This window comes from Parasteatoda tepidariorum, chromosome 8 (genome assembly GCF_982258835.1).
Source record: "Parasteatoda tepidariorum strain Cologne lab strain chromosome 8, Ptep-v5.0, whole genome shotgun sequence".
Taxonomy (NCBI): domain Eukaryota; kingdom Metazoa; phylum Arthropoda; class Arachnida; order Araneae; family Theridiidae; genus Parasteatoda; species Parasteatoda tepidariorum.
The window spans coordinates 101,077,278-101,089,871 of NC_141762.1; the positions used below are offsets into that span (position 1 = coordinate 101,077,278).

Sequence of the window (12,594 nt, forward strand, 5' to 3'; positions counted from 1 at the left end):
TAAAGCATTTCTGAATTAATAGATTGATAAACAAAAATAAGAGTGGATAAAAAAAAAAAAAAAACGGAACTGAATTTCTTAAAAAAAGAATTCAATATCTTTAGTTCCTTTGATAAATTTTTAGTTTAATGATAAATTTTTTGTTTCGTTACAATAGAATGGCAATGGCATCGTGCGAATATTCAAACCAAAACAAACGTGCGAATATTCAAACCAAAACAAACTTTCTACAAACAATTATCTTGATTTGAGATTTAAAACGATATCTTAGTTATTTAGTTCTATTTTTATTTATTTAGTGCCTGCTGCCTAAATAAAATGCCTGCTATCAGGCGTCGAAATATCTCTGGCAGACGTCAGAGAAATGAATGGCGGAATTCTAAACGGGAAAGCATTTCTTATTGAGATATATTCTCTGCTACAGCTCCAAATTTCTCAGCTACATGAAGAAAAGATAATCAAATTGTGAAGGGAGCAGAGAAGTGCATAAATTTCATTAAGTAATTGATTTCAATATCTGGCATTTTTATTTTAAAATTTAAATTTGTTAAAATGTTTTTATAAGATTGCGAAGCAATATGCAATGGAACTGCGAAGCAGTTCTGGGGGTTGGCGAGCGTAGCGAGCAGGGGGCGGAGCCCCCTAGTTTATGTTTATTTGAAGTAAGGCAGATCTACTTTAACTATTAAACTCAAAATTAAAAATCTGTGTAAAAATTTCCTTTTGTCAAATTAGAAGTATTTATATAAATAATAAAAAAAAAATACTATAATTTAAAGATTTAAAAAAAAATTCATTTAGTTTACTTATAAGGCTTAAATCATACAACTCTGTATTAAACTAATGTACTTAAAATCATGAGACATTAAATAATTTTCTCTCCCTTCAATACTTATCTAATTTATTGATACTGAACTTACATAATATATTCAATGCATTATAAAAATGATTACACATTCATTATTCAGTTGAATAAATTCTTGTCGTTTTTGAACAATTATTTGTGCTGATTTCCGCAGTTTTTTTTTTTAAATCCTGATATTTTTAATAAAGTATTATTATGGGAATTGAGTCCTACCTACAATGTTATTTAACTTTTTATCAGACATATTTTGAAGTACAGCAAATGCATAATCAGATTCTTTTATTTATTTTTTATTTTAAAAAAAAAAAAGGAATATTAGGACAAATTAGGACAGAATATTTTTTATCAGGAAAATCAGGACAACTACAAACCCTGAACTACACTATACAGGGTGGGGTAAAAATGGCTGATAATTTGAAAATACAATTGAAAGAGCAATGGAAGAAGATAGAAATATTTGATTTGCTATATTTTGCCAAGGAATAAGTTTGTGAACAGATGGTGTTGTTGACAGAGAAAAGCTATTTAAGAATGTTCTCAAAGGAATATGAAGACAAAATTAACAGATATAATAAATTTGTTTACATATTAATAAAAAATATAGAATATCAAAACTAGAAATAATTAAATTATATTCTTATATGTATATTGGCATGGGAATAAAATAAAAATTAAATAATTTTCAACATTGAAAAATAAATACTGCAATTAAACATTGTTTTGCGACATTAAAAGCAAACACTTACGTAATTGAGCGATTCGCAAATTTCAACTCCAGGGGATGTCCATCAAGAATAGACTGTTGAAGGTTTTGTAAGGCAAAAACAGCTGACTCTTTCTTTAAGAACTGGACAAATCCAAACCCCATGGAAAATAATTTACCTGAAAGTAATAACTTAATAATTAGAAATTTCGTGGGAAATACATCATTAAATACTGACATGCGCTTAAGATTTTTTTTTTTTTTTTTTAAAGAAGAAAAACTGGTCTACTAAGGTACAACATGGTGTACTTGGTCGGCACTTTTTTTAATTTTTTTTCTTCTTTCTTTTAAAGTTGTTATTTGATTGAATTTGAATACAAACTAAGTTTTTAAGTTGTAGTGACTTGAACTTTGGTGCTCATCCAGTAGGTTGATTTGATTTTATTTCATAACAGTCGTTGAACAGCCGACCTAATTTTTGAGTTTACCATTATTAATGTTCAACTCCGTAACCTTGTAATTTTGAACTAATCTAGAAGACAAGGAAACTCTCGGATCAGTACCCCCAGAGGTAAGATTTGTTATGGGAACATGGAGGACTTTGTGACTCGACAGATTTAACGCGGATCAGTCACTATTTACTACACGAGGAGCCTTCGGCCGGCGGAGATCGAAAACGTGATCTCTTGTAAGCGGATCCAGTGCCCTAACAACCAAGATACCCCGGCTCTCCAGTAGGTTGATTGAAAGGAGTAACATTTCATTTGTACGGAGGAGTGATTTATCGAACTGAACTGATACTTCCTAGTTTTCTTTGAATGGCAGTCAACGCACATCAGGATCCTGAGGAAGTGCACATGATTGAGAAATGCTTCGACGCGTATTTAAGTGTTACACGGACTATGTAATTGGATCTCTTCCTGTTTGCAGATATAGTGTATGCTGTGGCACTGATTTCATGGAAATTATGTTTTTAGAATTTTGCTTAGGTTTGTTTACATTTGTTAAATAAATTCATTTATCTTTGTTACTTTCTGGTGCCTTTTTAAAACCCTTTAATGCTATATTTTGGAGTCTAATGCAAAAGTAGACACTGAAAGTCTGAAGCGATATAGTTGTCTCTAGAGGTCTATAAAGTCTGAAGAACCCATGCAGAGTCCACAATCTCAACTGCATAACCTACTATAAATCAAATTAATCCTGAACATAATACGAAAACATTTAGAAAATCAAAATTATGACATAATGTGAGTATTAAAGCTCACAGGGTGCTAACCAATGGAAAAATTAGTGTGTGTGGGGGGGGGGGGAAGGGACACTTCTCTGGCTCAGCTTTAGAGATTGTGACAGGTATAATCAAACTTTTTGATTTGATTATCATCATCAATGGCTCGACAGCCCAGGGTGGGCCTTAAGCCTTTTCAAGAAGTTTTTTCCAGGCCAACCTTTCTTTTTTTTGCTAGTGTTTTCTAATTTTTAGTTTTTAAGACCAAAAGGTCTTTCTCTAGGCCATTTATCCATCTCAAATTCAGTCTGCCTCTTTTTCTTTAATATTATAGATTGATTATAGATAAGATCAATTTAGTAAAATGTGGTGAGCATTAATTAAATTTTGATGTTAGAATTATCGAAAATTAAAACTTTTGCTTGGATGTATTAATTCTTCAACATAGAAATATTGATTTCTCACAATCTATCACAATAAGCAAACTAATTTTAATCATTTTTATATAAATCAATATTATTGCAACTGAAATAAAATTTGACAACACTTTGATATTCATTAATGTCAATATTTGGTTGATACTTGCAGATCTAGGAATTCAGAAACTAGTTATACTTATTTTCATTATTTCTGGCTGCCAGCATGTGTTTTGTAAAAACAGCATAGCCACAGAAAAAAATGAACAAAATAATTGCTTTTAGTAGCCTAAGGCATGAAAATAGTAGCTAAAAATTGTATTAGTATATTTGCAGAAAATTAAATACCTTTAAGTACTAGAATTCATTCAAAAAATTACTTTTTCATTTAAAAAAAATATACTTTCTCTAAAATTTTTTCCCCTTTATCAATAATTGAGTTAGCATATATATTTATATATATATATTGCAATCGAGAAACGAAATAGATGTACAATGAAATCTGTGCATATTGAATGAATTAAAAAGTGATTACTCAAATTTGCAATTAAAATTTTTTTATTTTTTAAGGAAAAAAAAATTCAGTGCGTTCAGAAGCTTCTGCAGGCCGCAGGTTTTCAACCCAATTTATGCTAAAAAACACTTTGTTAGGACTACAGCCTCCCAATAGTCTCCTTTTTCCTGAAACTAGTTGTTTTTTTAACCTTTACAACCAAAAAAAAAGTTGCCATAGTCGCCTCATGCCAAAAATAGTTGCAAATAATTGCATTTTAGTTGCCAGAGACAACTCTTTAAATGACAGACTCATTTTGATTCACATGATCTATACTTGCATTTATTTAACACTTAATAGAATATTACTAATTTAAAATAAAAGAGGAAAGTTTCTCTCAAAATTATGAGAAAAGACAACAACAACAACAAAAAAAATTAAAATGAAAAATCTTAAAAAATGCTATTAACAATATATTATAGACGTGTAACTATTTTCTACATAGTTCAATGTATTTCAGAATTGCAGCAAATTCTGCAGTAAGAAAAAGATTAAGAAATAATGTTCCATACTAACCAGTTTTTGGATCTTTTTTAGTTGAAATAGTTGCAGAATAAATTGGACCACACTGCTTAAAATGCTAAATGAAAGTATAAAAAAATATTAAAACACATAAAATAGTTAAAGTCATTTTAGTACAAACTCGTAAGATTCTAGATGACACAGCACTAAACAATTAGCATTTGCAATTTCATTCAGGACATGATAAAATAATCATCTACATTCAAGCTCTATGGCAAAATTGCCCATGAGCAATGGTGCAACTCCGATGGCCAGAGACAAGCTGAAGAGCAGAATTGAATTGTGACTATCCCATTGTACTAAACAGAAACAGTTTGAGAAAAATCATTGTTCTTCTCACAGGACACTGCACCCCCAGGAGACACCTATACATAATGGGTATTGAACCTCTTTGTCCTCTTGAAAAAGAGACTTAACAATATATACTTTGTGATTGGGAGGTTTATTCTGTTCTAAGATTTAAGTGTTTAGGGTGACATTACATTAAGACCTGAGAAAGGCAAGAGGTTCCTGTCAGGTGTTTGTTGAACTTCAATTTAGCCACAAGGCTTTCTTGTTAATCATTATTTAGGGTTTGGGTACAATAGACCTCTGGTCCCCTGCGGCAGAATTTTTTCCAGCCTTCTGTGACAATTCTCTCGAGTACTAATACCTTGCTGAGAGACATTTTAAATAGTAGCAAATATATATGTTACTAATTCAAAGTAACAGAAGCACTTTTTATTTACAAAAAAGCCTTCGTGTATAGAATAAAACAGTAAATATATTTCTTTATTATAAACGTAAGAATTCATTTTTTAAAACTCTAAATATAAAAGAATATATATTATAATATTATCGGCGATATTCTCCTGTTCTAACAAAAATATTTGTATAGTTAACCTTCCTTAAATTTTTTGCTATTTGGAAATTTCTTTCTATAATATCAATCTGTAATTCCAGCTGGAGCCAATAATTGCGGAATTTTTTTTATTCTCAAAAGTGGGTGAAAAAAATCCCGAGCGTTTTTTTCCACCTCCGATATGCGAGAAAGGCATTTTCGTAATATAATTCTGCAGAAACAGAAAATAAAAGTTCTGTAGGAAAAAAAATATTTCGAAAAATTCTGCAGATAAAAAACCTCCCAAACTTCTTTGCTTCCCAAATAAAAAATTGCAGGAACTCTGCAATGTTCTGCGACAATGTTGCCACGATTCTGACACGAGGCTCTGGTCAATGTAAGCTGCTCTTTGGAGCTGCCCAACCTCTAAGTCTAAATTGATTTTCTGGTAATAAATATATTTCAATCAAACATATTTAAATACTTAAAACTTATTAAATATGTAGGTACCTTTTCTAGATTTTCTTGTGTTGTAGAAAAGTTTATGTTTTTCACATAAATGGTTGTACCTTCCGAAAGAGGAATATCAGTAAAATCCTCAGTGGAATCAGCAGATTCTTTTTTCTCCTGAAAATATGCAAAAGAGGTTTCTCTCAACATTGAAAAGGAAAGAAAAACAGAAACGATAAGTCAAAATTTGTGGTGGCAGCGATCGTTTTAAATTAATTAGTAGTGGATTCGTACGGATAGCCTCATTGTAGTTTTAAGCATATTTTTGGTTACTACAGGCTGCTTAATTTGGATGTAATATAGTAATAATCTCAGAGAAATGAATAAAATCTTTTAAGAAAAAATTGATTTATTAAGTAAATATTGGTAAATTAAAAATGGCCATATTTGAAATATAAAAATAAAGAAAAACCCCTTAAAAGAATCAAGAAAAATCATTCTGATAAGATTGATATTAAACGGTTGGAGCTGGGAGGCCTTCAGACACCTCTAGTCGCAAAAAATTGGAAATTGAAAGTGAATGAATTGTTCCTAACCGACAGTTAGGAGCATGGGAAGAGATCTATGGTTGGGGATTTATCAAAAGATAACATAGCCAAAAATAAAGCCAACATCCCATTTGAAAATACTTTGGTGATCGCAGAACTCCAAAAAGACTGTTAGAATTAGTATAACCATATAACTGAAACTTATTTGTGGTAAGAAATAAAGAATAAAAAGTTATAAATAGACACAAACATTTCTTTCAATTTCAGGCAATCATTCTTACTGACTTCAAGAAGGTAATATCAATCAGTTAATCACCCTCCCTAAGTGTAGAAAGTTCTCACTCTTTTGCTATTGATTCACTCCCCTAAATGCCTAATCAGTTTTACATGTTTAACTAGAGGCTTCAGTAAAGTAAAAAAATCCGTTAAATAAATTTAAAAAAATTAATTAAAAAATGAAAACAAAAATTCTAATTTAAAGCAATTTCCTTAAAAATCAAAACAAAATGAGAAATTTTCGGATTTTAGAAAAAAAGAGGAAATTTTCACGGAAATCATTGTGGTAATTTGCGCCGCGACAGATCGGCAGCCCTAATCATAATTTATCACAGGTTATTCACTTACAACATCTTCTTTCTTGATGAGAGGAGGATCTTTCAGACTATTGATGGGTGCCCATTCCAGAAACAAAGGAAGATAATGGAACTGAAAAAGAATTTCATGATCAACATAAAACTAATACAATCAAACCAAAGAACTTTAAATCTTTTTCTTTTATTTATAATTTGGAAATTTTTTTTTTAATAGATAAATGTAAATGTGCTAGAGTTAAATATTTTATGAAAAATAAAACATGTTTTTTAAAAAAAAAAAAATAATAGTGAAGTTTTGGAGCATTGAATTTCGAATATTCTTTATATTTAAGAAAAAAGATTCTTAGAAAGCTTTGTAGGATATTATAGATTTTTTAACATAGAACAATTTCTGCTTACATTAAATTAACGTAAGAATAAATTTAATGTATGAATTTAAATTTTTACGAATAAATACCTTTTTAAAATTTAATTTCCTACAGTGATTACTACACTCTTTTCAAAGGGGATATAATGAAGGAGTTGGCACTTAAAAACAATCTGTACTCCAGTGCATAAAACAAATTTGATACTGACTACCTCGAGTATCATAAAAGAAAACAAAACAGAACTCTGCACAGAAAAGTGTCACAATTTGAAAGAAAAAAAAAAAAAGATTGCAAAACTACTGTAGCAGCACTTCTTGCAGCTTGCAGTGTTGCACGTTTTTTCCTCTCCTTCCTTCCCTTTTTTTTCTTTTAATGTAGTGTAGCGAGTAATGCGATAAAAAAATAGTAGTTTGTCGCCATTGGTGGTAACTAATTTTAATAATAGGAATGGCAAAGAAGATATTTTCTCCATAATTTTTTATGAACTTTACTCCTTAGAAGAAATTAAAGAGCATTAAACATTTAACAAAATCAAAAATATTTAATAGATTGCGATAAAATAGATAGTGGTAAAATAAATTGTAAAAACGTTGTATAGAACAATGTGAAAAAGCACACTTTTGCATAATACGTGGCGAAAATTGACATGGTAAAGAAAAAAATTTCATTTTGGAAAAGGGAAAATTAAGCACTTTTTAAAAACACACCATGAAATAAACACCTTTAAGGGCTTTTAAAAAACCAAAATCAAAAATAAGCACCATTAAGCATTTTTAAAAAATGCAACACACCCTGGAAAAATGTAGTTTATCTGACTAAGGAGAGAAAAATATAAGAAAAATGCAATTTACTTTTCTGTAAGCTAATTTAGTGAATGCGGTCTTCGCTTCTGAAGGGTTTTCAAACTCTACGAGTGCCACCATTCCTCCTGTTGGTGGCAACAGCACCCTCTTAATGGATCCGTGACTGGAGAACAACTCATGCAGTTCAGCCGCAGTGGTTTTTGCTGGCAGGTGCTTGACAACTATCACTGTTTTACTTCGTTGAGCAGTAGGCTGGCTGAAAGCATCCAATTGTACCCCATTTTCGACGAGGAAAGTCCTCGTTTTCTCGACTATTTCAGTTTCAGCTAAAGCCATTTGAACAGCAACACTCTTCTTATTTTTAGAATCCTACAGAAATAAAGTAAATTAGAGGTAATTGAACGAGAATTAATCTACTTGCCTGATAATCAAATTAATAAAAGCTAGATGTGGTCTAGCTTTATACCTGCTAACGTTGGAGAAATAAAATAACGGATATTTCACTAGCGAAATTTTTTAGGCTACGAGTAAAGTTTTGATGCATCATACATAATCATTAGAGAAATTCGAAATTGGAGAAAATATAAGCACTTTCATAGAGAGAAATAAAATCTATGTATATAAATCTTTATCCCAAGAAGATTTTTTTAAAACCATTTTTTAAAACCATTATCAACTATTAACACTCAACATACTGCAGTACTCTCAATAGCACCATCTGTTGAGGAATAAGAGAAGCATTTTTGACATCAGCAGATATTTTATCTGCCCATTTTTTTAAAAATTGCTACGGAGAAATTTGAGCACACAGATTGTTACTAATTTTGCAGTATCAAAGTTTAATTTTTTTCATTCTTCCACAATTCATAAATTAATCTTCATGGCTTCACTTTTGTGTCTGCAGATGATTAATGATTATGCATGATGAGTGATTAATCAAGTTACTCTATGGTACTAAATTCAACATTTAATAGGATTGATACATAATAATAATAGGATTGGAATAATAATAAATAGGAACTGAACATAACAGGATTGATTTTTATAGAAAATCAAACGGAATAATATGCTCTTATTTTTCAGAATGGCAGTAGAAAGTTTTAATTAGAACTTACTGACGAAATTAAAAAGAGAATTCATACATGGGGATATACCTAATAAATTAAAATGTTCAATATTTAATAGCATCACAAAAGAATTTTGATTTTAAACGGATGATTAGCCGAAAAAAAAATAATTAAAGGACTATTTCATTATTATTATTCGAATTATTGCAATATAACCCTTTATAAGACAAGATAAATTGATATTGAAATAACAAATTTAAAACTTACTAGCAACTAATACAGCAGATGATAATTAATGAAAAAAGCAATATTATATAAAATTAGGCACTTAAGTATAGGATAATTATTAGTTTAAATGGGAAATGCAGTGTGTTTTAATGTAATATTATTTTCATACAGTCAAACCTCGCTATAGTGAACTCCCGGATATAGTGAAAAAAAAAACGTTTACTCTCCTGCCTTGCTATGTACATATAATATTTTATGTGGATATAGTGAACCAAAAAAAGAGAGAGGAATTTAGATATTAGAATTTTTTTACTGTCTTTGGCTGATTTTTTTTTCTTCATTTTCTGGTAATTTTGAAATTTCTATAATACATATACCGATTTTTAAAACCATCTATAGAGTAGATTGTAGCAGTAAGCATTTTTTCTTGTTTGCTTCCTTTATCTCAATTTCCCATCCCTAAATTTTTTGTACCCAAGACGAAGAGTAATAAAAAATAAAATTTAACACATTTTTTGTTACTACATACTGTTTTTTAGTTATTTTTGTATTTCATTTTATCCGTGTTTATTAGTCATTTATTTAAATAATGTGTAATAAAAAGGAGGAGTTCAGAAACATTAGTCAAAATTGTTTACGGCATGGATATTGTGAACTCCCGGTTATAGTGAACCGAAATTTCGATTCCTTGAAGGTTCATTATAGCGGGGTTTGATTGTATATGATATCAGTGAAAAGAAAGCAATTCTAATGATTACAAGCCCCAAAGCAGAATTGTGGTGACACGGCGAAAATGCTGCAGAATGATACCAAGGTCTTACAGAAAGCTTTTTCCTATGGAAAGTAAAATGTTTTGGTTTTCTTTTCTGCAGAAATTCTCCTAAGATTTTCTTTTTTCTTCAGAATTATGTTCAAAAGATGCCTTTCACGAGCAAAGGAGTGGAAAAAATGCTTCTGATTTTTCTATTTTCATTTGAGAGCAATGAAAAATAATGAATTATGAAGTAAAAAACTTTATTTTATTTTCTGCAGAAATGTTCTATTTTTTTATACAGTAATTATTATTGATTTCCACATAGTTTTTAAAATCTTATATTTTTAATACAGCATTATTTATTACAGGAACTGAATCTCAAAACGAAAACACGCATTTAGCAACCATTTTTTCCTTAGTGTGATTTTGCTTTTCATCTTTTTTCGGTAATTACAGCTACCAATTTCAAGATTTTTTTTTTAATGAGATGAGGATATAAAAACTGGGGAAAAGGGATTAATTAGAGTATTTTCTCCTGCAAAATACGAGAACATCGCCGATAATATTAAAAAAAAAAATATTTTACATAGTCAATTGAAAAAAATTATTTCATTTTAAAAAAAAAGTTTATTTTTTAAGTTAACGCTTCTGTTATTAAAATTTGTTATAATCTGTTGTTAAAGTACGTGTTATTGAAAGAATTTCTGTTATTAAACGTATCTAGCAGATAGATATTAGTACTGGAGAGGTATGTCACAGAAAGTTCGAAAAAAACTCTGCCATAGGGATTACAAGAGAGACATTGTGGTGTTATATTAAGATATAAAGTTTTTTTTCTAATATACAAATAGAAATGAAATATTTTAAATGCTTTTATTTTCATCAATTAATTTCATTAGCACTCATTGCAATTTATATACATAGATTTATTTTGCATTTCAAAAGCATTACTTCATTATACCTGAAATTAATATTAAAAATAAATGTAATTTTCAAAGATAAGACAAATGGATAAAATATTAACATTTACATGTGTTGATTTCAACAATGCTTTAAATGAAAATGGGAAAGATTCCAATTTTCACACTTACATTTGAAGAGATCCCAACACTCATTTAACAAATTAAGTGTAAAAAAAAAAGTAATATTTTAGTAACTTACCCCTGAGAGTAATTGCGACTTTTCAATTTTGTATTTTTCTGCAATGGCATCAGCTACAGCATTCATTCCAAGGAACAATATATTCCAATTATGAGAACTAAAAAGAATTCATTCTTAATAATTCATTCTAATTCCAAATTTATCAATAGAGAAATGATTTCAACAGATTTTTTAAATTGTACATTTTTCAAGTCACTATCAAACTATCGTAACAGTCGCTATCGTATACAGTCGAACCTCGATGACGTGAAATTGGCAGGACTATCTTAATTATTTTATGTTAACCAAATTTTGTTTTATCCGATACAACATGAAAATAATTATTTTTTTTTTCTATTAATACACGTTATGTACTACATTAATGTATGTAAACGATTCTATTATGAAGTAAACAAATTAAAATAAGCTTTGAAGTTATAACTACTTTTTTAAACTATTTTATTTTTTAACTATTTTATTTTAACTATATTATTTGCCCCCTGTAGTGTGTCTACAACTCTAAAATTCCAATTCAATTCACTAGTATATAAGATACGTTAACTCGATTCTATGTAGGGGCACCTTTTCATAGATGAAAGTTGATATTGTTTATAACTCCTCTCCACACATTGGTGACCTTCGGATGTGATGTGAACATGCCTAATTTGACAGAAACTCCCACTGCGAATTGAACATGCCAACTTTGATGGATAGTCCACATTGGAAAGTTGACATGCTACTCAGTCTATACACTCGACTGCTAATGGCAACGCAAGAGCGACCTGGACAGTGAACTTAATACAGCTCACCCAGCTTCTCAGAAAATAGCAATGAATCTGCGAGTGTTATTTGTTCATCGAATTCAATGACAGCTATAATTCTGGTGGGGGAGTACTGTAGTGTGTCTACCACTATAAAAATACAATTCAAATTCAGTAGTAGACACGCTAGATCGGTCATAAGGCACGTTAACTCGATTCTATGGTGGGGTATTTTTTCATAGATGAAGGTTGACATTGTCTATACGACTCTCCCCACATGCACATCCATTGGAACTTCTAACAAAGAAAGAAAATAGAAATAGCATTCCTCAAAATGAATGATTAGGAATTAATTCACCATTCATTACAATAATACAATAGTGAATTTGATAAAAATAATAAAAAAAATTTTTTTTAGCAGAATGTCAACAAATTGAATGATGTAGAAACTGCAAAAACTATTGATTTTCAACAGTCTATAAAACCATACGTGACTGCTAAAGCGTGAAAAAATAAATTGTAACGTTTATGCTTAAAGGTAATAAAATATTATGCTCATAAAAATTTTAACTATCTGTAATAAATATTAATTTTAGAATATTTAGGCGATATTCTCATTCATTAAACTAACAGCTTTCTTTTTTTTAAAACTCTGAATACGTTGTTATTTATCTTTGTTCACAGGTTTCCCAAATAAAAGTTTAGGATTAATATAAATTTTACAGTTCTTTGATAGAAATATTGTAATTTAAAATATAAACAAGCTATTCACTACAGT

The 12,594-nt window shown here is 29.7% G+C and overlaps 1 protein-coding gene across 5 annotated transcripts in view; it reads right to left on the minus strand.

Annotated features, from left to right (window-relative positions):
- LOC107438266 (putative RNA-binding protein 19) overlaps positions 1-12,594 on the minus strand; it is a 91,024-nt gene that overhangs the window by 48,121 nt on the left and 30,309 nt on the right. For all 5 annotated transcript variants that reach the window (XM_087169510.1, XM_087169512.1, XM_087169509.1 and 2 more), the window contains 6 exons: positions 11,077-11,173; positions 7,915-8,235; positions 6,727-6,807; positions 5,615-5,731; positions 4,279-4,342; positions 1,612-1,747 (listed from right to left, as the gene is read on the minus strand). In XM_087169510.1, coding sequence (XP_087025636.1) covers positions 1,612-1,747; positions 4,279-4,342; positions 5,615-5,731; positions 6,727-6,807; positions 7,915-8,235; positions 11,077-11,173 — 816 coding nt within the window. The remainder of the gene's footprint in view (positions 1-1,611; positions 1,748-4,278; positions 4,343-5,614; positions 5,732-6,726; positions 6,808-7,914; positions 8,236-11,076; positions 11,174-12,594) is intronic.